The following is a 22,743-nucleotide window of genomic DNA, read 5'->3' as shown; positions in this document are numbered from 1 at the left end:
GCAAATTAACACCCGATGAAACAAAAAGTTTTTATCAAACATTAAAAATCGTACAGTGTTAAGTATTATAAAGAGGTGTACGTGACCTACAACTGTTTTTCCAACGCATGATGTCACCTTTCTCGACAAGCCTGTTTGGTCAGGACGGAGGATAACAACGCCACCACCAGCCTCATTGTTGACACAGGCTGTTTGTGAACGTTACGCACACACAGACACACACGTGACCGTACTTTGCATATCTGGCGTCTCTGCAGAGAACAACATGGTGGAGCAAACACGAGGGCCGAGACGCGCCGCCAATGCCGTCGTCGGCTCGTCGATCCCCCAGGCAGGACCTGGTGATGACATCACGGGCCCCCTGTTGGACGGCACTTTCAGGTTTACGGCTCTTGAGTACATCCAACTTTAGGGGCAAAAAAATGAATCAATTCTTTTTAACCCAGTTCCTGGAAGTGTCCCAATATTTTTGCGCCTGCAGTGTGTATGCGAAGGCCGATCGAGGTTGAACTTAATTTCTATTTTAACGCAGGAGCGCGAGCCTGTCCATGCGGTCGGTGGGTCGCCAGCTGGCCGCCATCGGGGACCAGCTGGAGCGGAATCGAACCCAGAACCCGCGGGTCCGGTAAAGTCACCGCTCATCCACGTCCCGAATTGTGTCGACAAACTAAAGCGTTGTTGTTGTTGTTCCGTAGTGAAGTGAGGCGACCATTGTGGGGCTTGCGGATTAAAAGTGGAGCATTCTGGGTAATGACAAATCCGACTTCAATGTTGCATTGCGTCAACTAAAAGTGACTTTTTCTGCCCCCAGTTGTCCACATTCCAACCGGAAAGCTGCAGCGATCTCACCGGCGGCGCGCTTCTGACGGCGGCTCTTTTGCTTCTGGGTTGGCAGAACAGGCCTTAAGCAGGACTTTTGGCAAAAAAAGGAAGAGAAAACGAATTTTGGGTTTTTGCTGTTTACTTTGCTTTATATTTGATATCGATTTGACAAAAACACACACCGAGAAAGTTGTTTTTCTACAGCCCCTATCACCTTCTATCTATACATTTAAATCATTACTATTTACATGTGTATAATTATATATACATATATGTATATAAAGTATATACCGTATACATATATGTATATATACATACACACCATATATACAAACAAATACAGTATATACATATATATATATATATTGATTGATACAAAAATATATAAATATGCATGCTAATATTTGTGTCAAAAGTGTATACTAATATAAGTAGATGTCGTGTATACTTATATACATATACACATCTATGTATGTAGCATTTTTAAGTCAAAAGTATTGGGACACTGGACTGTCTTCTTACGTGAAGGGAGCTGGACTTTCTGTTTTTCACCAAAATAAAATCGCTAGACTGCAAATTGTTGTTTGTAAAAGTCACTTTAGTTTGGAAGATATCAAATGGTCTATCTTTGTTTTTTTTAATTCCCACCTTTTGCGTCAGTGTTCGTCATCGTCGGCTGGGTCGACGTGCGTGTATCCCTCGAAGGCCTTGCGGTTGCATCGCTGGAGCGTGGCGCCCAGCTGCCGGCCGGGCCCGACCTCGTAGACACACGGGAAGCGTTCGCCGCGCGCCCGCTCGAATATTTCGTGCAGTGTCTGCTCCCACTTGACGGGCGCCGTCAGCTGCCGCGTCAGCTGGCGCCGCACGTGGTCCTCGCTCATGTAGCGCTTGCCATCCACATTGGAGTAGACGTTGATCTCGGGACGGCGTACCTGCGCAAAACGCACACATGACCTTCAAAGCCTCCTTGGCAGAGGTAATAGCAGTTGAGTCCTGACCTCAATCTGTCGCAGAACATCTCGGAGGGGCTCGATTGCGGCGCTCATGAGCTCCGTGTGGAAGGCGCCGCTGACGGGGAGCATTTTGGTCCTGAGGAAGTGGAACCGCTTGGCGTTTTGCTGCAAGAAGTCAAGCGCCTGGCGGTGTCCGGCGATCACCCTGCCATCAGGGAAGAGGAAGGTGGCCACGGCGCACACGGGATCCTCCAGGCCCAACTCGCGGCAGTGCTCCTTGGCCAGCAGGCAGGCGTGCTTGTATTGCGCCTGAGCCTTGCCCGCCACCGACAGCATCCCACTGGGTGCCAGCTCCGACGCCCGCTGCATGGCCTCGGCGCGCACTTTCACCGCGTACAGAGCTGAAGGAGAAAAAGAGGCCGAGTTTGGACGCCAGCGATGAAGACGTGGAGGCGTATTTACCTTCAGCGAAGCTCAGGGCGCCAGAGAAGACGAGTGCGGCAAACTCGCCCACGCTGAAGCCGGCGGCGGCGACGCAGGTCTCAATGGCCTGATGACACAAACACAAAGATTTGGGAAAAAAAAGCATATTGAGGGCTTCCTTTATGGCCACTTATACATATCAAACTTTTTGTGATTTAAGGGCTATATAAATAAATTTGATTTGACTCGATGTTTACTTTGGGATTTTGATGGTTGAGCTTCTCCACGGCAGCCAGGGAGATGACGAACACCGCCGGCTGGCAGTGCACAGTCTTTGTGAGTTCCTCCTCGGGGCCGTTTAGGCACAATGACAACAGGTCGTAGCCAAGGATCTTCCGGGCCACCTCGAACATGTTTCCGACGTTGGGGTATCGCAAAAGCCCTCGACCCATGCCCACAAACTGACTGCCTTGGCCGGGGAAAAGGAGCACGGAGCGGTCGCCCGGGTCCTTCCAGGGTCTCGGCTCGGTCGGCGGGGAAGAAGGTGAGCCATTGCCGGGTTGGATGGTGGATAGCGTCCTTTGCAGTGGGAACCGCAGTCTGATCAAGCGGACGGAGGCTGCAACCAGCGAGGCCGACATGAGCTATAATATAAATGTAATTAAATATCAACAAAATACATTTGGGGTGGAAATAACATGCGTGAATGGTTCGGCGTGTAGCGCTACGGAGGCTGCCATATTTGAATCTGTCACCGACGTTCACTTCCGGGTTGTACTAGCGTTCATTTCCGGGTTTTGATACTTGCGTTTTGTCTTGCTTGCACTGCCGTCTTGTGGTCTTACGTGGTTACTACATAAATCAGTCGTGAAAATAAAAAGCAGTAACCTAACGAGAAGTGATCAAATTACTTCAAATTCGAGACTTACGTGTACATTTTTAGAGAGAAATATTTAGTCAAATGAATTAATTCGTAGTTTCGAAGCAAATTAAAAGCCAACTTGATTCTCATTAAAAATGTTTTAATTCTTGTAAAACAAGACTTCACTTAATAAACAGATTCATTATTACTTTTCCCTAATAAAAGTATAACTATATTCTTGTAAGATGAATGATAGATGTTTTTTAAAAATTAAGGAGTCCAGGAATCTGCAGCATTAATTAACCATCAAATGTATTATACAAAAAAATGTAAATCTCTGTCCTCCTGAAATGTGGACTTTGTCGCAGCTCTTGCTGTCAGTCACTATAAATACCAACACTGTGTTAATTTCCGGGTGATCAGATTGTCCCGTTGGAAGTTTCCGCAGCCTCGTCCGAGTCGTCCGACAGGCGTAGCGCCTCCATGTTCTCCTCCGGCGTGTGCCGGTACTCCTTGAGCGTGTCGGGATTGCGAGCATCTCGGATCTTGAACTTGGAGATGAACTCATTGCTGGCCAGGGCGCCCTCTTTCTTGGGACACGAATGTTTGCTGGAGCGATGTTCCAAACGTTCTAGAATAAAGACATGAACGTGATTGTAGTATTTATCTCAGAGATGTGAAACGTAAAAAGCGTGTGAACCTCCAGGGCCGATGGGCTTCATGAGGCGGTTGAGTTGGACGTTCCAGTGGCGGACGTGTTGACTGGCGTTCCTTAACTTCTCCTGCACTTCCTGGAATGGAGACATCCAAATTAGAACGGCGTTACAGCGCAAACGTGAAACGGGGCAAAGGATTTATCACCTCCAAATGCTGGTGGCTTCTCTGCCGTGACGCCTGCAAATCTCGGAGCTCAAGGGATGCTGAGTGAAGGGCGTCGGGAGCCTGGAGGTCCACGTCATGGTCCGTGTCGGGCGTGTCGCTGTCCTCGTCGGGGCTGAGGCTGCGCAGGACCCGCTGCTGCTCCTGGAGGAGCTGGAACTGCTGCTTCTTCTCCTCCTCGGCCTCCAGCAGTCTATAAGCGGGACAGCAAAATTATTGCAATCATTTAAGTCTTTAAGATGTCTTGTGTGTTCAGGTGTGAGTGACCTCTCCAGCTCCTGCCTGGCCCTCTCCTCCTCCATCCGCGCCTGGATCTCCATGTTGAGCGCGGCCTCCATTTTGCGCTGCGTGACCTCCAGCTCTTGTATCCGCTGCCGCTGCTGCTCAGCCTCCTTGGCCCTCTCCTGCATCTCCGCCCTCATGCTCTCCCTCATCTGGCACCACCACATCAAGTGAGCATTTATTATTCACCAAAAACTGTGCCTAAAAAAAAAACCATCAACCAACTGACCATCTGGGCCTCTTCAAGTTGTCTCTCCAGCTCCATCTGAACTTCCCTCTGCTTCCTCCTTTCCCGTTCCTCCACCTCCCGCCGTCGGGTTTCCAGCTCCCGCGCGTGCTACGAGACACAAAATTGTGACTACGTGCATAAGCGTCCCTAATGAAGTGTCCCCGAGTCTGACCTGTATGATGCTCTCTATCTCCAAGTCCTGCCGGTCCTTATCAGCGTGCTCCGCCTCCAAGTTGCTGGAGTCCTCCGATTGGCTGCTGCAGCTGCTGCGGGCACTGCAGCTGCGTTCCCGTTGGCTGTGCTCCCGCTGAACCCGCCTCTTGACCTTCAGCTCGCGGTGCAGCGACGGCTTGCCCTCGCTCTGAAGACGCAGGGCCGTCTGCACGGCTGGATACGCGCACACACACGCTTGGTTCCCATCCAGTTAAGACGATTCGAAAGTGCGTCGCACCCACCTTGCGTCCACTCAACCTTCTGTCTCTGGTCCGACGCGCTCATCTCGTACGTTTTGTTGTGAGTTTTGACACAGAACAAGCAACGTTTGCCTTCTCTGTCCGGAATGGGCTGCAATGAACAGATGATTAGAACCATCCAAGCACACAGTCGCTATCTTGGCGCCCCCAACTGACCTCGATGACACAGGTCTTGTCCAGGTGGATCTCTCCTCGTTTGTCTTTCAGGTCCTCGCCGACGTAGTAGGCCATGGAGGACGGTTTGAGTACGAACCAGCGCTCCGTCCAGTTCCGCCTCACGTGGCCTTTCTTCCACATGTAGCCCTGCCGCCGTCATGTCACATTATAAGATCGAATTCGAGTAAACGGCGGCCGGCTCACGCACCCGCTTTAGGACGTTGTGGTACATCTCCAGGAAGACCTCGTGTAGGGCCAGGCTGAAGGCCTCGGCGCCGGTGAAGCGCAGCAGGCGTCCGGCATCCATGTGCTCCAGGAAACTCCAAACGGACAAGCCTTCTTCATGCAGCTCCGGATTCTGGGAGACCAAGTCCTCCAGGGGCTTGCCGTCCCATTCCTGACTCATGACGCTGCAGATTTTCTTCAGGAGATATTCCACCTTGTTCAATCATTAATATATTGTTAGTAAGATACAAGGAACATTCTTTCATACCTGGAGAGCAAATTTAATTTCTCTTTGGGATTATAATAGGTATGATAAATGTACATACATATATAATAAAGAAAGAAAATGAAGGTGTTTATTTTATTCCTGGGACTCAGGAAAGCTGCAAAAAAAATTCCTGGGAAATCACAGGAAGGAAGAGCCTCATTAACTGCAAAGTTGAAAATCGTCCCGCCCGGCTTTTCCGCCCCCCTCCCTCGCTTACCTCCTGCGGGATCATGACCAGCGGGTAGCGGTCCTCGGAGAGCAGGTTAAACAGGCAAAAGAGCTTGAAGCAGTTCCTCTCGGACAACAGCGCCCCTTCTGGCGGCGGCCCCTTTCGGTTCTTCTTCATGGTCATCGTCCAGCACAGGTCGTCAAACTTCTCCTTGTCGAACATGCCTTCTTTCACCTGCAATGCACAACATGACGTTAGACACGCTTATGTTACAACGCCAGCAGGATTCCAAACCTTATCCAGGATGTATTTATTGAGGTAAGGCATGTAGCCGTGATTGGACACGGGGCCGTCATCGTCGTCCTGGAAATGCTCCTCTAAGGCCACGGGGTCGTGTGGGATGTTCAGCACCGTGTACAAGTTGTGGGAAAGCACCTCAACGACAACAATTATCATATATGGTGAAAAGGCCAATTAAGACAATTTAAAATACCTGTTTACATAACTGCAAATTTGACATGCAATTTTATCATTTGGATTAAATAAAATACCACAACACCATATTAAATACAAATAAATGATATTCATTAGAAATACAATAATAAAGTAATAGAAAAGGGTGTGACTCTAAATGAAGGCCAGCACGCAAACTTATTCTTGGCCTCATTGTTTTGAAAAATGAGACATAAAAACTAACACACAGGAGCAGGAAGAAATTGCGACATGTCAGGGCAGCTTTCCACAAGTTCCCTGGAATCTTTTTACCTAGCGGAGCTTCCACTCAAGCAAGCAGGAAGTATTAAAAACAAACACATTTGACATTATTAGAATTTATTTTGAAGCAAGTTCTTAAACGATGATGTTAAATATTTGACATATATTTGAACTTCAGACAACACGGACAAAAAAAAAACATGAGCGTGACTTGAAAGGAAAAGTCCACTTTAATGCCCTTTGCCCTTCCAGTGCTTCCCCCCTCCACGTCAATAAAAACTCGCAACTTACCTTCAACTGAGATTTGGACACTTTCCCGCACTTCTCCACATCCAGCGAGGTGAACGCGTACCAGATGGACTTGAGCAGCTCCGATTTGAAGTCCATTTTTGTTTTTTTTTGTTTCCACCCCCTCCTCGCCGGTGCGCGCAGCTCAGCTCAGCTCGCTTACAGATGCGGTGGTGGGGGCCGGGCAAACTGGGCCAGTGCAAAGAGCAAAAGCGGGGAAAACATGTCAGCAGATGTGGAGCGGCAAACCGCTATTTTCTTCCTAATAGCACAAACTGAGTGGGTGTCATTTTTCCACGGGCCAAACGACACAAGCCCAAAGTTGCTTAAATTCCTTGCAGCCTAAGCAAATAAGAGGATTCGCAGGACACGCCCATATTTGGTGACGTCACCATTACATTGTTTTGGGGAGGGTTTGTTATTATTACACTTGCATACTTCTGCTTTTACAAATGTGCTCCTTTCTGCTGACCATACGGCGTGTCGGGACTTTCCCGAGGAACGACAACAACTTCCCAGATGTCCCCCCCCCCAAGGCCTCTAGTTATTTTTCTGTGAGGGTCACAGTGGGGGTTAAATGAGGCCGGTGCAGTGAAGCGCAAGGCTTTGCGAGACAGACTATAATGTAGGCTAATCAATAGCATAATGAGGTCCTGGAAATGGAGCGCTGACGCAGACATTCGTAGTTGAAAACTTTCGGATTTAACGATTCGCCATTGTTGGGTAATCATCAGTGTGTGGCGTTTGCAATTATGCACGCCGCCATCATTTACAAAGTTGGTTCAGAGGAGGTTATAGATCCTGAGCTTCACGACCAAATCGATATAATCTGCGACGGACACGTAAAACATTCATCCATGCTTTATTGTCGTGTGGATACATATAGATAGAAAAATGACAGCACAAACAGAAAATACATTGCGTCGCTTAAATGAATTTCGATGACTTTGTTTTCAGACGACATTCAAGACAGACCCGTAAACATTTCACATCGCACCTTTAGCACCGAACGTGACGTTAAACCTCACCTGAAAGTCATGCTAATTATTTTTGTCATCGATGATCCCCCGATTTTTTTTTTTCAAATGACTCTTTAGACCAAATAACTCAGATGATTTGATTTAAAAAAAAAGAAAAGCATCTGAATTGCTGTGTATCCATGCACATGCACCGAAGACTCTCCGTAATAACCCAGGCTAAACTTAGCTCCAACCCAACATATCACTTGACCACGCCACTTCGCTGACATCTTTTTCACGAATGTAAAACGTTACTCATGCATTCAACGACACCACAACAGCACAAAAACAATTTGTTCCTTCGTATTAATTTGCCACAACGCGTTGCCGTTGCCGCGGCGCTAGCCTGTTAGCTAAGAGACACGCCAAAGCGATGCCGCCGATTTGGGTGAAGGCCAATCCGAGCACGGTGGCGGCGATGTGGAACACGTTGTCGTTGACCAAGCTGAAGACTTTGCGGAAGCATCCGTGGGGGTGGATGCCGGCGGCGACCACGCCGTCGTTGTCCTCCGAGGGCAGCGGCCTGTTCCTGCAGCCTTTGCGCCGCGTGCAGCAACTGTCCGGCAAAGACCCCACGGAGGCGTTCTCGTTGGGCAGGAAGGTCATATGCTGGAAGGCCCAGTCCGACGTCAGCCAGTCGCGCCATCCTTCGGCCCCGCAGCACCGCAGCGCCCTCTGTAGGCTATCTAGCGCGTCGGCACGGCCTTCGTCCTCGGTGTATCCGGCCACGGCTCGCTGGAGGCCGCTACGAAACCCCCCGGCGATGTCCTCCCGGTAGAAGAGACCGCAGAGTCCGCTGGACAAACCCGCCACCAGCGCCGCCAGCTGGAAGAAGCCGTACGCCCTCAGAACGTACGGGAGGTTGGCCGCCACCCCGAGACAACCCAGGAAGCCCCAGACGGTGACGGCCGCGCCGGTGACCAGCAGAATGACGGGCGCGTTGGGGTAGCGGTTGGCGGACAGCAGCATGAAGTCGGCCAGGGAAATCTGCGCCCACACGCCCAAGGTGAAGAGAGCCAAGCCGGCCGCCCAAAAGAGGCAGCTGAAGGCGAGAAGACCCAGACGGAGGAGGTGCATGACGCCCACCGGGCGGCGACGAGGGGCAGCCACGGCGGGCAGAGGAGCAGGGGGCGGGACCTGGGATATCTCAGGAGGCGAGGAGAGGCGGCGACACTGCTGGTAGAGGAGGTGGTGGTCCTCCTGCTCTTGGTAGGGGGGGAGCAGGTAGCCAGGGATGGCGGAGGCGCGGCGAGGGTACGGCGGCGGCGTGAGGAGGTTGAGGCTACGCGGGGAGGACAGTCTCCGGACGGCTAGCTGCTCGTGGTCCCGATCCACAGCATGCCTGCTGGGGCTGGGCCGGGCGGAGAACGACTGTGGACGCAGTGGCGAGCTCATCATCCCCGCTCGGGCTTTATCTCCTCTCCATTTTACGCCCCCTCCTCTTCTTCCTCTTTATGACCGGTTATTAATCCGCCACCTGCGCCTCCGACGCCGGTCGAGGCGTAAATCACGATGACGGCCCGTGTGATTTCTGCGGCGTTATCTGCATGCGCAGACGTCGCCCCGACTTCCATTTTGTTCGTTTATTCTCGCCGTCCTTTCCAAGTGAACGGACGCGTGGCGAGAAATCCGTACGTCGGTGCTCCCGCGCTCAATGAGGAAAGACTCGACGGGAATCTACTCGTGCACACCCTCTCCCGGCGTGGCGGAATTTAACTCGTTGTGTTCTTTTAGTACCACAAATGCGCTCGTAAAATTCGGACATATTGGAAATTTCCACGGGGTTCGGAATATTAAATGCTTTCCGAGCAAAACAACTCGAAGCAGATTTCTTACTGGCTATACGGAAAATACAAGTGCGCATGATGAGTGTTTTCCGCCGCAAGAGGAAAAATTCAAATTTTCATCAATAATGCCACCCACGTTTTATGTGTTCTGTGCGATTACCACGGAAATGACTCACCTGCCACGTATGACTTGAGATTTAAGAGCTTCCTCCGCCGCCGTTCTGGAAATAGCTGTGGTGAGCAAATGTCGAAGCGAGACACCTAAAATGATGGCAAACAATGAAGATAAGACAAGATAATGAAGTCTACCCGAAGACAGTGACGTTACCTGCAGGTCTTGATTCTGGTCAATTTCTCTTTTCAACTTTCTGCTCCAAAAACCTGGAAGATGATGCAACATATCATGAAACGGCTTCTTTCGTTTCATCATGGTCATTTAAAACGTCTCGGCTAATTAAAGGTTAAAAACAATGAATACTTTGGAGGAAAAAAGTCAACTTTACTTCGTATCATTTGCTTACATATGCCCTATTATTGTGATTTGCGCAGAGAGAAAATAACATTTAAGTCCACTGTCATTGGGCGATGTGGTCCACGTCCATGTGTTTCTTGAGTTTAGCCTTGGATGCGAAGCTCTTCCGACAGATGTCGCAGTTGGGCTTGGGCGGCTTGGCGACGCCCGAATGGCCGCGCTTGTGCCAGGCCAGCTCGGACGAGCTCTTGAACCTGAGCTGGCAGGCGTCGCAGGCGTAGGGTCGCTCGCCCGTGTGGACGCGGCGGTGCAGCTGCGCCTCGCCGGGGGTGAGGAAGGCTTTGTCGCAGTAGCCGCATGGGAAGGGCCTCTCGCCCGTGTGGATGAGGTGGTGTCGGGTGAGCGCCGTGGCTTTGGCGAAGCCCTTGTTGCAGTAGGCGCAGGGGTAAGGCCGGGCGCCGGTGTGCGAGACGGCGTGCTCCCGCTGCGTCTTCTTGCTCTTGAAGCGCTTGGGGCAAAGCGGGCAGCCGAACGGCCGCTCGTCCGTGTGCGAGCGCTGATGTTTGGAGAGCTCGCCCTGGGACAGGAAGGCCTTTCCGCACTGGGAGCACAGGAAGGGCTTCTCGCCCGTGTGCATCCTCTCGTGGCGTGCCAGCACCGAGGCCAGGGTGAACTTTTTGGCGCAGTGCGAGCACTGGAAGGGCCGCTCGCCCGTGTGCACGCGCAGGTGCTTGACCAGCATGAAGCGCAGCGAGAACTGCTTGCCGCACTGGCCGCAGCGGTGCGGCCGCTCGCCCGTGTGCGCGGCCATGTGCCGCTTCACGTCCGAGCGCCGCGTGTACGTCTTCTCGCAGCGCGGGCACTTGAACTGCCGCTTCACCTGATGCGTCTGCCGGTGCAGCGAGCGCGCCGCCAGCGAGTCGAAGGCCTCGCCGCACTGCGGGCACACGTAGCGCTTGGCCACGTGCGACTTCCTGTGCTCCAGCAGCTCGTCGGCCGAGGCGAAGTTGCGGCTGCAGATGGAGCAGATGTGCGGCAGGCGGTCGCCGTCCGAGTGGCTGCGCTTGTGGTGGGCGGTCAGCGCCCGCAGGTTGGCGAAGGACGCGTGGCACGACGAGCAGGCGAAGGAGACGGCGGCGGCGTGCGACTTGCCCTGGTGCTTGGCGAGGTCCCACGAGTGCTGGAAGGTGCAGTCGCACTGAGAGCAGCGGAAGGGCCGCTCGCCCGTGTGGGTCAGCTGGTGGCGCCGCACGTCCGACGTGCGCGTGAATGTCCGGCCGCACGTCTCGCACGCCAGAGCTTTTTGCCTGCTGGAGGCCTGGCGGGAACTTCCGGAGCCATCGCTAACCGGCGCGTCGTCCGGCTGCTCCGCATCTCCTTTGGGGAGAAGCTTAATAGATGTGAAAATTTCATCCGATTCGGAAGGAATTGGAGCCGCGTTGGATCCTGACAGTTTGCCGTAGTCCTCGTTGCGAACGCTCTGCATGTGGAAGTGCGGCGGGCTGTCGACGTCCGAGTGGTGGAAAGGACACTGTGAGCATGTGAAGATGATGGAGGTCATCTCATCGGAATTGCCTGTGGGTGGAATCATATACAAATGAGCAATATGACTAGATTGCCTAAAAATGACAGTTTGGGGTCAAATAAAAATAATAACATTTTGTGGGGCTCACCGGATCACACGCTTACCTTTGTCACTTCCTTTAATGGCGATCACAGACGAGGCAACTGGGTGGTCAGCTTGAATGCTGCGGGAGAAAAGTACATTTTTGTAGTCAGTTTCACTTCTGGCCCAGAAAGAGCTGGGACAGGCTCCCCGCTTCAGCTTACCTCTTTAAGTCACACCAGCCGGTGGAAGCTTCCACGAGTGGAATGGAAGGGTGCTGTGTTTCACCAACAGGAAGCTCCGTGGCATTAGTTGTCACGTCGTCTTCTGCAGAAAGCTCCTTCGCTTCGGTGTCAGGCTGGACGCCATTCTTAGCCTCCTCAAAGACATCTTGAATTGCAAATTGCTGGCTCCTCGCTGTTTCGCTATCAATACTATCCTTTCTCAATGCAAATGTTTTGGTCAGCTTTTCCAGCGCTTTGGCCACGTCCAACGTTTCGCCCGTGGCGTCCTCCGCGGGCAACACCTCCACCTCGTAGAAATTCGTCTGACCTTCGGACGTCACTTCTTGGACGTCCACCTCGGTGTAGATGGTCACCACGCTGAACTGCTCAGGATGGAGGACGTTGGAATAGTTGTGCACACACTCCGGAGCCAGGGAGATGTTTGATTTTTGAGAGGGCGGGATGGACAGAGCGGACATGATGCAGCTGCCAATCGTGGATGAGGGGCCGTCTGGGGGAAAAAAAAAACAAGAACACGAGTTACGAATTGAAGGATCAGGATGAAGATTCCAAGATGCACTTACGTTGTATTTGAAAAAGTCCAGCAGTTCTGCAGTGCTCAAAGATTGAAGGCAGCTCTTCTGGCACGGACCGGACGCACTCGCCCAAAATGGCGGGAGCCGAGCCAAGCCAGGCTGCCGTCTGGAATCAAAATTTGTAATTTCCCTGATAAATAAATAGAAAATAACAGGACAAAGTGGACTCAATACCTGCTTGAGGTCTGGTACTGGGATCAGATTCTCTAATTTTGTGAGCAGCTCCCAAAGTAACGCATGTAGGGCTGCATCATACTTTTGGCCATATTCGACGGGGAACACCTCCTATAAGAATATAAATACTTACAAAAATGATGAATTTCACAATGTAAACATTTGCTGACCCGACCTGAAAGAAGTAAGCTCGTTCCGCCGGATCCTTCAAGAGGCTCTGAATCAGAGCGACGAAAGTGGACTCTGCTATTTTCACCTCGTCGTCGCTCTGCGGGCAAACATTTATTATACACATGAACTAAAATAAGAAGCTGATGCTGTCATTCCTGCACTTACATCTGGAGCTACTGGGAGTCTTTCCAAGTGGCTGTGGATCATTTGGGAGTCCACAGAGCCCCGGGCAGAACCTTTGCACAGCTCTAGGATCAGCTGAACAGGAAACATCAACTATAAGACTCTTTTGTTTCATTTCAAAACAAATGCAAGTACTGTATACCCTTGCTCTGAGGCCCAGGATGAGCTGGTCTCGCTGCTTGTGGTTCATCAGTTCGGGCACCGCCTCGGTCACAGTGTACACAAACTCCTGGAGTTTCTGGTAGTTCATCACATCTTTCTGCTGGGCGAGTTGCCACATGGCAGCTGAGCACAACTGCAAAGGGGGCACCAGTTGGCGGAGGGTCGACAAGGGTGGGACAGCTTCTGAAAAATACAATCATTTCATCAGGCATTCAATATAATTATTCTTCAAATAGCAATACAATTGCAATGTCAATTTAACCTATACGTGTGACTGTTTTTTTAAGATGTTCACAGGAAAGGTAGAGGAATAAATTCCTCATCTATTTTACCTGCTCAAAAAAAACTAACGCAACACCACGAGCCTGAGTGACTTGCGAGATCATTTTGAATTGACACCCCCCGCTAAACAGCAAGCTAACATAAACAGACAACACCAAGAGTTCATTTTTCAAATACATACGGTTCATTTTCGATATTTTTTTTCTCACAAGAAGGTCAAAGGGTTTACAAAGTCTTCCGTGGTCTTGATAAAAAATATAATAAAAGGTAATGTGTTCATTTGCGGTTAGCATGCGCTATCACGACGCAAGCATTCTTGCCCTCAAAGTCACTCTCCGACATTTCCGCTTTTCAAAATAAGAGGGAAACCAAACTGACTGTTCTTCAGAATATGATTGAACGATTTCCACAGAGTACTTCGCAATTGTGATAATTTTGAGACATTTTTAAGCTCCAAATCAGAGACAAGTTCTTTTTCGGCGTGAAACAGATGTTTGTCCCTCGCTTCAAAATAAAACGAGACTTGTCGTCCTCTCGCGAGGTCACGCGATATTACAATTCTTAGTCACATGAAACAGTCATCATTGTGCACACCCTATGTGCTTTTTTTCCTCATCGTATAAAGCGGAAGAAATTTAATCAGCATTCAAAAAAGTGACGTTTTGTAGTAAGAGGCATGGACGAGGACGGACTTCCGATTGTAGGCTCTGGAGTCGATCTGACGAAGGTTAGTGTCAAGTTAGCATGTTAGCCTAGCCAGGAAATGAATGTAAACAAAATGCATGTCAAACACAGTTGTGTTTTTAAAGCAACTTTTGCCACTGACAGCACCCCCTTGCGTATATTTTTCAATCCAGAGTGAACATTTGAACACCTACACGTTGATGTCACATTTCCTACCTTAGGTTCCTGCCATTCAGCAGAGAAGAATTGTTGCGTTCCTCAACCAGTTCATCGTCCACACGGTTCGCTTCCTCAACAACTTTTCCACAGTGTGTGAAGAGGTTTGTGGATTTTTCCTCAGACGTGTAATCCTTAAAAAAAACAATAATATCTTGAATTTTCCTCCGCAGAAACTTGCCAATGTATCCCTGCGCATCCAACAGATCGAGACCACGCTGTGTATCTTGGAAGCCAAGGTGGGTTCTTTCTTCTTCTCCTTTTCTACATCAGAACTCCTCCCTGATGGAATATTATCCAACCGTGAGCAGCTGTCCTCCATCCCCGGACTGGAGGACGTCACTGTAGATACAGTCAAACAAGGAGTCCAGACCAACGGCACCAGTGCTTCTGATCCTGGTCTGACAGAAGGTCCACCTGCTGTGATGCTTCCCCCTCCTGAGGTACAAACAGGTCATTAATATACGGTTATCTTTTATGAAATATTTACCGTTCTCTTTTAGCCATCTCACGCTGTCCCAGATGACGTGACGATGCCTAAAAGTGAGGAAACAAACGTCATGACAGTGGCCAAGGATCCACGCTACGCTAGATATCTGAAGATGGTTCAAGTGGTGTGTGAAATTTTGTATTATCGCTCTCATACTTTTTCAGATGTACCATGTCAGACGTTGTTGTTTGCAGGGTGTTCCCGTTATGGCCATCCGGAATAAAATGAGCATGGAAGGTTTGGATCCGGACTTGCTTGAGTGAGTTTTGCAAATGTCCTCCTTTGAGTTTTGTTGTGTTTTCCTGCTTTAACGTGACGCTCTCCTGCTGATGGCAGCAAGCCCAACGCCCCCGTGCCGGATGTGGGAATGAAAAACAGCGAGGAGCTCGATGCGAACGCTTCAGATAGCGAGTCGTCCTTCAGCGACTGAAGTCGAGATGAATGCCACCTGGCCTGCGCTGGCCATCTGATGACGTGAGCAACCTGGGAGAGGGCTAGCAGACGCTAATGTGGAGAATTAGCCAATTGCACAAGCTCCAGATAAAGCATTTAGTAGTTATTCCACTAAACTAAATGTTGGACAGTCAAAATGTTCAATGAGGACGTTGTAGTTCTCTGTGTTAGAATCGCATTTACTAACATTTAACTTTTTAAGATATTTTCACCCTAAACGTGGGACATGGCTATTCTGTGATTGCATAATGGTAAAAATTGTCCATAGGAGTGAATTTGAGGAAAACGGATGAATTATGAGATATTGCGACGTGGTGGACAATAGCGGTACTTTCAGAGAATGATTTGTGTTTTAACTGTCAACCTGAGCAACATTTGTTAACTATTAGTGCCTAAATAAAATACAGTGATGCTATTTCATAACGTTTTTGAAATTATTTTGTTGAACAGTAACTGCCATACAAATAACAGCCACAGGAGGGCGACAAAACACAACTTTCATAAATTCGGCAATACTTTTCTATTGTACACATGTATAATGTAGGATTAAATTTTCTTATTTGACACTGATTTATTATAAATGGACCTTTTTGGAAAAGTTTCAAGTCAAACACATTGCCGCTGAAGTTTGTTTTATTTGTGCAATTAGCGTAGCAAATAATAATAAATTACTTAATGGCTCATAAAGTACAGTACTTGTATTCATAGATCCTGAGCAGACAATATTTTTTTACATGATTAAATACATGCAACATTTAAAGCACCAATCCGAAGAGCACATTGCGGAAATAACATTACTCGGACATAGAAAACGTATCATTATTATTATTCACATTTTTATCCTATCTCCCTACAACTCGTTAATTCTTTGAAATATCACAGCAAGGAAAGAGGCAGCAACTATTAATGCGTTCTAGGAAAGATTGTCAAGTGTATGCACCGTTGTAAAACATGCTGATTAGAAAAAGATTTGTGTACAAATGGAAATGATTCTTTTGTAGAAAAGAACCATGACAAACATCACAGCACTAGTTAATGCACTTAACGGCTTGTTGCGGCTCAGAAGAATCTCAAAATGCAAAATTACAAAAAAAAGACAGTGGTTTTAATTCTCAATGATCTAAAATCTGATGGAAGTAAACATCTTGACGCACCTTGTGCAGCGACTCGCTCTTGTCATGCTGGTGACTGCAAGTGAAACGCGGCGTTTCAAAGGTCATCATCACACCACCCTCTGGAGGATGTAGAGGATGCCGACGTTGTCGATGGTGACGAACGTGGAAAAATCGGGAGACACGTGGACCTTCTTCAGCGCGCTTCCTGTCGGGTAGAAGGTCTGCAGAGCTTCGCCTTTGTCCACGTCCCACCACTGGACGAGATGACAGATGAGCTTCGGAAGCGAAAAACGTTTGTGGTGGCTGTCGTACCTTAACGTATCCGCCCGTGGACACCAGGAGGGAGTCGTCCGGGGAAAATTGCAAGTCGGTCACCCAGCCTCCGTGCAACGAGTCTAGCCCGTCCTTTCCGGCCCGTGAGCATATCTTCAGCAAGGAGCCTTCTGCAACACTCCACAGCTGTTCAAATAAAAAATAAAACATGAGACACGGCCGGTATTCCTGGATGATGGGCTAAAAGAACCTACCCGGATCTCGCCGCTGTCGTCCCCCGTCGCCAGCAGTCGCCCGTCCCGGGAAAAGCGGCAACTCCGGACGCAGTCTTGGTGCCCGCAGAGTATGTGGACGCAGTGCCAGGACTCATTTTGCCACACCTTAAATGTCATGAAAAAAAAACATTTAGAGAAAAAAAAGTACAGAAGAGCAGAGTGTGGCGTTAAAGCTCGGACCTTGGCAGTTTTGTCCGCAGAGGTGGAGGTGAAGAAACGTCCGTCCGGGGAGACGTGACAAGACAAAATGGCTCCCCGGTGTGCCTCGATGTGCTGCAGCTCCTCGCCGCTTTCCAGGTCCCACACCTGAGCGAGAGAAAGAGCCAAGTACTATAATTTTCTGAGAATAATTTTTTTTTTATGAGTTCTTACCTTGACTGTACCATCAAAGGAGCAGGACAGCAGTCGCGTTCCAGCTGGCGACAGCAGAGAGAAGCATCGCACTTGCTCTTTGTGCCCCCGCAGCACTAAGCACTTGAGCGACTGCCACTTCCACACCTGCACACGCAAACGCATCAGCAATGGCAATCCCAGGGAAGGGGCGAGGAGGAGACGAGGGTGCCCACATTGATGGTGGTGTCCTCAGATGACGTGATGAGCGTTTGGCCGGCGTGGAAGAATTGACACTGCAGTACCGTCTTGGTGTGACCCAGCAGGGTGGCGAGAACCTTCCCGGAGGGGATGGACAAAATCTGCGCAAACAAGAAACAACACAGACTTTTATGTGACTGTCACCTGAACCACAGAATGAGATCCAAATGCGTTGGATACCTGCACGCTGCCGTCCTCGGTGCCAAAGGCCACGGCCAAAGGCTTCGAGCAGAAACACGTGCATCGGATCCGCGACGGTATTTCCTCGGACTGAAAGATCAGCGAACCCGCTCTGCCGGCGCACACCTCCAACGCACACCACGCAGTCAGTCAAGCCGTCAATCAAACCGCCACGTTGCCGCCGACTCACCTGCAGTCTGTTGCAGTTGTCCGCGGCCGAAACCATAAACTCGCCGTCTTCTCCAGGATTAAAGAAAGCATCCGAGTCTCTCTTCAGGCGCACTGCCGAGGTGACGTGCACTTGATTTGTCTCCCATAGCTGCAAAAAAAAATGAAATCATTTTGACAGTTTCTGTACGTTATTGACGTAACCCTGAGCACGTCTCACTCTGACGGTCTGGTCGTCGGAGCACGAGAGAAGCTGTGAGCCGTCGCGGGAGAACTGGACTCGCTGGACCCAACTCAGGTGACCGCTGCAGTCGGCCATCTTTTTATTCTCCTCCAGGTCCCACAACTGCAAGACGGGTTTTAGACTTCACTTTTGGGTGGGATAAATTGAAGTTTCTCAAATGAAGTCTCGTACCTCCACCGCGTAGTTGGAGAAGGCGATGGCCAGCAAGTTGCTGGTGGGACACACGTCACAGTACTGCACCATACTCAGCCGCCCCGTTCGGATCTCTAACAGCATCTGCAACGTCTCCACGTCCATCACCTGCCGCAAAAAAAAAAAAAAAAACACGCTCAAGAGAACCGCAGAGTCAACATTGACGCCATTAATGGCACTCGCTCACCAAAATGGCGCTCCTGATGGCGCACACCACCCGCTTGCCGTCGCCCGTCCACGTGCTGCACTTGACTGGAACCTCCTCACCGGCGTCTGCGCACCACTCCCGCACGTTGATGGTCTTCCACTCGTTGGCGGAGGACACCTGGAAGAGCTGGAGTAGGACACATAGCGTTCAAGCATCTTTGCTTGAGAGGTGTGACTGACAAGAAGACGTTTACCTTAACGGTGCCGTCATTGGAGGAGGTGGACAGATACGTGTCGTCGGGGGAGAAACAACAGTGGTTGACCGGCTCGCTGTGGCCAAACATGGTGTTCTGAGAAGAGGGCTTGTTCAGGTTCCACAGCTGAAACAAGGCAGAAATACGTACATTTCACAACACCCTCATTGCAAGACCGCCATTTAAAGTTACACGATATTTACCTTGACGTTCAAAAAACTGTCATTGGAGCAAGTGGCCAGCAGGAGGCGCCGTGGAGTGTTGGTGAACTGGCAGTGGTTGACCTGCTCCTGGTGTTCCACCTCGAAGACCCTCAGCAGCGTGCCGCGCTCCGCGTTCCACACCTTTGACGCAGGCATTCAAAATGAATGCAATAAAAGTCATCAAATCAAATTGTCATTTTTACCTTGACTTTTCTGTCACTGGAGCAGGTTGCCAGGAGACGGTCGTCGGGGGAAAAGGCACAACAGAGAATTTCGTCATCGTGGGCTTCGATCTCGATCAGCTTCTCGCCGGACGTGCTCCGAAAAACCTGACAGCGTGGAAGGGAAATATGAGGGAAGCGTGACGCCATTTGTCATTTGTATCACTTCCAATCCGGTACCTTGAGTGTCTTGCGTGCTCCGCAGGAGGCGATTTTCGCTCCATCATGGGAAAAGCAGGCAGCGTAGACAGAGCCCTGGTGCGGATGGATCACCAGCCGGGACAGACTCTCCACGCTGCTCTCATTTCTGGACCCGGGAGACAAATCGATGAAAACCCGTCCCGACAACATGAACGAGGCACGCTTGTTTGCTTACAGCCAATCAAAGTAGACCTTTCCATTTTTGGACCGCTCCTGCGCCTGCTGCAGAGCCTGCTTGTAGACTTCCGAGACCTGAGGCTGCGACAGAGCCAACTGGACCACGTCAGGGAATGGATTCTGCTCCAGCTGGTGCCCGTTGAGGGACAAAAACTCCTGGAAGTGACTGCGCACGTTGCTATTCTGCAAGGGAGGGGTTACCTCAGTTACTTGAGCCATCCTCCATTTTTGATGTTGCTTACCTTTTTGTCCAAGATGGGTCCGTATTCCACAAAGTCATTTATAAGATGAGCTGGACCAAGTATCTGGGCCTTGTGGGCGACCCAGTCCAGTGAGAACATGAGCGAGTACAGCTCCTGGGAAGGGAAGAGCACCTTCAGGAATATGGACTCGACTCCCTAAACTGTACGTTTGTTACCTGGCAGAGATTGGCTTTGGCCATATGGTAGGTCAAAAAGCGGATCCAGTAGAGGCATTCGTCGTCCTTGGAAGTGGGCGGAGCTTGGCTGTAGTGCAGCTGGTACTGACGCACCACTTTGGTGTGAAGGTTCTGCAGCACAAGCACACGCGTGTCACTAAATTTGAACCTTTACCGAGCTGCCTTCTATACGGACCTCGAGTTGGGCCCGATTCTGCTCCACCAAGAAGTCGAGTTGGAGGTCGTGGAGGTAGTATAGTTGAGGTTTTCTGTGATTGTCCACAAACAGAAGGGACTTGTTGACAAACTCCTCCAAGATGTCCTCCACCTCCTCGGGCTCCAGATCCCACAGGATGGACAACACCTGGAGAAAAAGCACCAGAACAAGATGTCGTTTGGATCGGTTCTGATATATAACTGAGCCTTGGTTTCACCTTGGCGGGAATTTTGACGTCGGGCTCCAGCACGGCGAGGTCTCGGTAGAGCTCGCGGTGCTCGTCGGGCAGCACCTCGATACTGGCCGCCATGGCCTGGTCCAGCGCGTCGTAGTCGTACGACGACGACTTGCGGATGCGTTTGAACTGCTTCTGCTGCAGCTGCCGCAGGTAGTAGCTCCAACGGTCTGGCTTTTCTTTCAGCAGCGCGCCGATCAGGGAGACCACCAGAGGTGAGCCTGAAGCAGAACAAAGGTGTCAGAAAACCAATCTTTTTTTTTTTTTTTGTAATGATTTGCAAGCAAGAATCGGGATTGCGACATACCTTTACATTCTCTCACGATGCTCCGAGCCTCCTCAGGCAGACCTTCTAGTGCACTTTTAGTGTACAGGGCGAGAATCTCCAGGCCTTTGTTGTCTTCCAAACCACTCTCAACCTCAATGACATATTTAGCACCTGAAAAAGTTTTTTTATTATTATTATACACAAGGTTGTTTGGGAATCACAGAATCACATACCGCTCACTGAGTCGGCGAGGCTTCTATTCCTGGTGGTCAGAAGTATGCGGCAGTGGATATCGAATGACTTGAGCACCGTGCTGTCCCAGATGTCGTCGAGAATCAGCAGAGATCTGGAAACCAACAAACAAAATTCTCAAGGAATACTTCAACGTGATCACAAATTATTTCCAAAGCTAATTTTCACCTGGGGTATCGGCGCAAGACAAGGAAGCGCAGACGTTCCTTGGCCTCGTCCAGGGAGGTGGGAGGTCGCTGGAGGGACTGGGAGTCCAGGCTCTGCTCCAGACGAAAGCACAGCGCTTGGATCTTCACCAGCAGGTCGGCTTTGTCCAGCTGGCCGATGGACAGCCAGTGGATGCCTCCTGGGAAGCAGTCTATGGCACACAAAGAAAAATTGAGGATATCATCTTCAAATCAGCGAGCGAGACACCCAAAGATGAATCACCTTCAATCAGTCCCTGGTCTCGGACAGCTTCCGCCGCCAGCACGGATTTCCCCGAGCCGGCCATGCCGAACACCGTGACCCATCCCGGTTCCTTCCGGAGATGGCGGAGCTTCTCCCGGATCCGGTTGATCATCTCTGGTCGGCTGACGAAAACCACAGGCCTCTGAGGGACCCCGCCTGCACTCAGAACTACTTGGACCGATAGAAAAAGGAAGGAATGGTCACAACCGCAGTTCAAGTTTTCAACTTCCTCTAATTCTCACCATCAGATGTGTTGTTGGAACCAGGAAGGTCGCCATGAAGCATATTGGCCAAGTCGTAGTATTGCTCTTTGACGAGAGCATTATAAAATGAGATAAAAGCATTGTTGTCCTTCTTGAGCAGCAGTTCCAGGAGCGCCTCTGCCTGCTCTTTCCTGCTAGGCTGCAGAATGACACAAAATCAGCACATACTTCAGCAAGGAACGTTTTTATTTTTAATTCCACCAACCTGGGCGCTGATACTCTCCTCCTCTTCTTCGCTCAGCACACCGTCGCTGATCATGTGATCCATCAGGTAGGTGGGCTTGATGTCCTGGTCCAGGTTGCGGCGAAAGCGAAGCAGGCTGCTTCGCGCGCCTTCGTCCAGCATCATTGCCGACCATACAGGAACTTGTTGGACAAATCTCTGCAAGAGACACCCAAGTTGACATTTTGGTAATGAGTAGTAAAGATAAACAATCAGAAGCACTGACCTTCATTTACAGAGCAAATTTTAGTATTTTTTTCCCCCAATAAATAATAATATAATACTCTAAAAAGTATTTTTCATATTTTAGGTGTGTTTTTTCTAGTGTGAGGTCTTAAGTAATGTTTCCAAGCAAAATACTGATTTTGTCTTGAAACAGGAACATCTTTGAATGAGAAAACCACACACACAAAAAACTACTTTTCCCAACACTTTCAAAATGACATTTACTGTGAGTATAAACTTGACCTCAAATTTGGAAGAATTAGAAAAAAAATCATTGGTAATTTAACAACTTCGAATCGAAACTCTCACTGCATGTCAAGACAAGTTCCCCCAGCACCTGAGCTAAGAAACAAAGAAAGTAACGGCGGAAGGATACTTACGATTGTCTTCTTATCTCTACGAGGGAGAATTAATGTTAAATTGAGTATAATTGTAATTGAAAGTAACAAAATAATATAAGAAGTGTCCAAAAGTACGAATTTACGATTCCTCGCGTCCACAACCTTTTTCCTGGTCGACTCGCCCGGCAGGAGGTGACCAATAGTGTGCCAGAATCAAATCACGTGACGTATGAGGTCACCCGTTCTCCTTGTTTGTAACTGGGCAGACTGCTGGTGCCTTTAAGAACGCGTTGTTTGGTAGGAAAATTGACTATTTGTTTACAAAATGACAATACGTATATACATCGA

The 22,743-nt window shown here is 49.7% G+C and overlaps 5 protein-coding genes across 7 annotated transcripts; 1 reads left to right on the top strand and 4 right to left on the bottom strand.

The window, feature by feature from the left end:
- Positions 1 to 1,399: 1,399 nt before the first annotated feature.
- On the bottom strand, positions 1,400 to 2,957 carry mcat (malonyl CoA:ACP acyltransferase (mitochondrial)). Its single transcript, XM_037243435.1, has 4 exons — positions 2,456 to 2,957; positions 2,238 to 2,325; positions 1,821 to 2,176; positions 1,400 to 1,754 (listed from the first exon to the last, which is right to left on the bottom strand). Exons 1-4 carry the CDS (start codon positions 2,837 to 2,839, stop codon positions 1,479 to 1,481), a joined length of 1,104 nt encoding a protein of 367 aa, XP_037099330.1. The 5' UTR covers positions 2,840 to 2,957; the 3' UTR covers positions 1,400 to 1,478.
- A 246-nt stretch (positions 2,958 to 3,203) lies between these two features.
- LOC119117191 (differentially expressed in FDCP 6 homolog) lies at positions 3,204 to 7,089 on the bottom strand. Its single transcript, XM_037243335.1, has 12 exons — positions 6,747 to 7,089; positions 6,036 to 6,176; positions 5,790 to 5,975; positions 5,288 to 5,518; positions 5,080 to 5,226; positions 4,906 to 5,014; positions 4,623 to 4,837; positions 4,451 to 4,558; positions 4,207 to 4,373; positions 3,922 to 4,132; positions 3,761 to 3,851; positions 3,204 to 3,691 (listed from the first exon to the last, which is right to left on the bottom strand). The coding sequence occupies exons 1-12, from the start codon at positions 6,840 to 6,842 to the stop codon at positions 3,480 to 3,482; spliced, it is 1,914 nt and encodes a 637-aa protein (XP_037099230.1). The 5' UTR covers positions 6,843 to 7,089; the 3' UTR covers positions 3,204 to 3,479.
- A 2,578-nt stretch (positions 7,090 to 9,667) lies between these two features.
- Positions 9,668 to 13,788, bottom strand: si:zfos-932h1.3 (RB-associated KRAB zinc finger protein). The gene is made up of 10 exons (XM_037243279.1): positions 13,601 to 13,788; positions 13,118 to 13,320; positions 12,958 to 13,050; positions 12,797 to 12,889; positions 12,622 to 12,732; positions 12,436 to 12,553; positions 11,852 to 12,362; positions 11,711 to 11,769; positions 9,878 to 11,596; positions 9,668 to 9,810 (listed from the first exon to the last, which is right to left on the bottom strand). The coding sequence occupies exons 1-9, from the start codon at positions 13,710 to 13,712 to the stop codon at positions 10,125 to 10,127; spliced, it is 2,772 nt and encodes a 923-aa protein (XP_037099174.1). The 5' UTR covers positions 13,713 to 13,788; the 3' UTR covers positions 9,668 to 9,810; positions 9,878 to 10,124.
- A 165-nt stretch (positions 13,789 to 13,953) lies between these two features.
- On the top strand, positions 13,954 to 15,685 carry washc3 (WASH complex subunit 3). Its single transcript, XM_037243476.1, has 7 exons — positions 13,954 to 14,146; positions 14,325 to 14,423; positions 14,493 to 14,558; positions 14,631 to 14,762; positions 14,823 to 14,933; positions 15,004 to 15,068; positions 15,146 to 15,685. Exons 1-7 carry the CDS (start codon positions 14,096 to 14,098, stop codon positions 15,237 to 15,239), a joined length of 618 nt encoding a protein of 205 aa, XP_037099371.1. The 5' UTR covers positions 13,954 to 14,095; the 3' UTR covers positions 15,240 to 15,685.
- A 188-nt stretch (positions 15,686 to 15,873) lies between these two features.
- apaf1 (apoptotic peptidase activating factor 1) lies at positions 15,874 to 22,600 on the bottom strand. 3 transcript variants are annotated; one of them, XM_037243263.1, is made up of 27 exons: positions 22,435 to 22,600; positions 21,812 to 21,988; positions 21,586 to 21,745; positions 21,323 to 21,520; positions 21,062 to 21,251; positions 20,875 to 20,987; positions 20,681 to 20,812; positions 20,356 to 20,594; positions 20,118 to 20,285; positions 19,922 to 20,053; positions 19,746 to 19,859; positions 19,502 to 19,686; positions 19,306 to 19,432; positions 19,108 to 19,233; positions 18,905 to 19,045; positions 18,702 to 18,827; positions 18,488 to 18,634; positions 18,280 to 18,408; positions 18,085 to 18,210; positions 17,887 to 18,015; positions 17,697 to 17,822; positions 17,492 to 17,617; positions 17,298 to 17,423; positions 17,106 to 17,231; positions 16,905 to 17,030; positions 16,690 to 16,836; positions 15,874 to 16,631 (listed from the first exon to the last, which is right to left on the bottom strand). In XM_037243263.1, exons 2-27 carry the CDS (start codon positions 21,953 to 21,955, stop codon positions 16,485 to 16,487), a joined length of 3,750 nt encoding a protein of 1,249 aa, XP_037099158.1. In that variant the 5' UTR covers positions 21,956 to 21,988; positions 22,435 to 22,600; the 3' UTR covers positions 15,874 to 16,484. The 3 variants fall into 3 exon arrangements, with proteins under 3 accessions (XP_037099158.1, XP_037099159.1, XP_037099160.1); XM_037243264.1 differs by having other exon boundaries at positions 21,323 to 21,514; XM_037243265.1 differs by having other exon boundaries at positions 21,323 to 21,511.
- Positions 22,601 to 22,743: the final 143 nt, after the last annotated feature.

Source organism: Syngnathus acus, chromosome 23 (genome assembly GCF_901709675.1).
Source record: "Syngnathus acus chromosome 23, fSynAcu1.2, whole genome shotgun sequence".
Taxonomy (NCBI): Eukaryota; Metazoa; Chordata; class Actinopteri; order Syngnathiformes; family Syngnathidae; genus Syngnathus; species Syngnathus acus.
This window is presented reverse-complemented; position numbering and strand designations above follow the sequence as displayed.

What these genes read in the sequence shown, in the direction of transcription:
- mcat (XM_037243435.1), bottom strand. Translation starts at nt 2,839, where the DNA reads ATGTCGGCCTCGCTGGTTGCAGCCTCCGTCCGCTTGATCAGACTGCGG. An exon ending in TCAACCATCAAAATCCCAAA is followed by an intron (nt 2,326 to 2,455) that starts GTAAACATCGAG and finishes TTGTGTCATCAG; the next exon opens with GCCATTGAGACCTGCGTCGC. An exon ending in ATGTTCTGCGACAGATTGAG is followed by an intron (nt 1,755 to 1,820) that starts GTCAGGACTCAA and finishes CGTTTTGCGCAG; the next exon opens with GTACGCCGTCCCGAGATCAA.
- LOC119117191 (XM_037243335.1), bottom strand. Translation starts at nt 6,842, where the DNA reads ATGGACTTCAAATCGGAGCTGCTCAAGTCCATCTGGTACGCGTTCACC. An exon ending in ATAAATACATCCTGGATAAG is followed by an intron (nt 5,976 to 6,035) that starts GTTTGGAATCCT and finishes TGTGCATTGCAG; the next exon opens with GTGAAAGAAGGCATGTTCGA. An exon ending in GAAGGTTGAGTGGACGCAAG is followed by an intron (nt 4,838 to 4,905) that starts GTGGGTGCGACG and finishes GCGCGTATCCAG; the next exon opens with CCGTGCAGACGGCCCTGCGT.
- si:zfos-932h1.3 (XM_037243279.1), bottom strand. Translation starts at nt 13,712, where the DNA reads ATGCTAACCGCAAATGAACACATTACCTTTTATTATATTTTTTATCAA. An exon ending in AAAAATATCGAAAATGAACC is followed by an intron (nt 13,321 to 13,600) that starts GTATGTATTTGA and finishes TGTATTTTTCAG; the next exon opens with AAGCTGTCCCACCCTTGTCG. An exon ending in TCCTGGGCCTCAGAGCAAGG is followed by an intron (nt 13,051 to 13,117) that starts GTATACAGTACT and finishes TTTCCTGTTCAG; the next exon opens with CTGATCCTAGAGCTGTGCAA.
- washc3 (XM_037243476.1), top strand. Translation starts at nt 14,096, where the DNA reads ATGGACGAGGACGGACTTCCGATTGTAGGCTCTGGAGTCGATCTGACG. An exon ending in TGATGCTTCCCCCTCCTGAG is followed by an intron (nt 14,763 to 14,822) that starts GTACAAACAGGT and finishes GTTCTCTTTTAG; the next exon opens with CCATCTCACGCTGTCCCAGA. An exon ending in TTGGATCCGGACTTGCTTGA is followed by an intron (nt 15,069 to 15,145) that starts GTGAGTTTTGCA and finishes TGCTGATGGCAG; the next exon opens with CAAGCCCAACGCCCCCGTGC.
- apaf1 (XM_037243263.1), bottom strand. Translation starts at nt 21,955, where the DNA reads ATGATGCTGGACGAAGGCGCGCGAAGCAGCCTGCTTCGCTTTCGCCGC. An exon ending in AGAATCGGGCCCAACTCGAG is followed by an intron (nt 20,054 to 20,117) that starts GTCCGTATAGAA and finishes CTTGTGCTGCAG; the next exon opens with AACCTTCACACCAAAGTGGT. An exon ending in ACGACAGCGGCGAGATCCGG is followed by an intron (nt 16,837 to 16,904) that starts GTAGGTTCTTTT and finishes TTATTTGAACAG; the next exon opens with CTGTGGAGTGTTGCAGAAGG.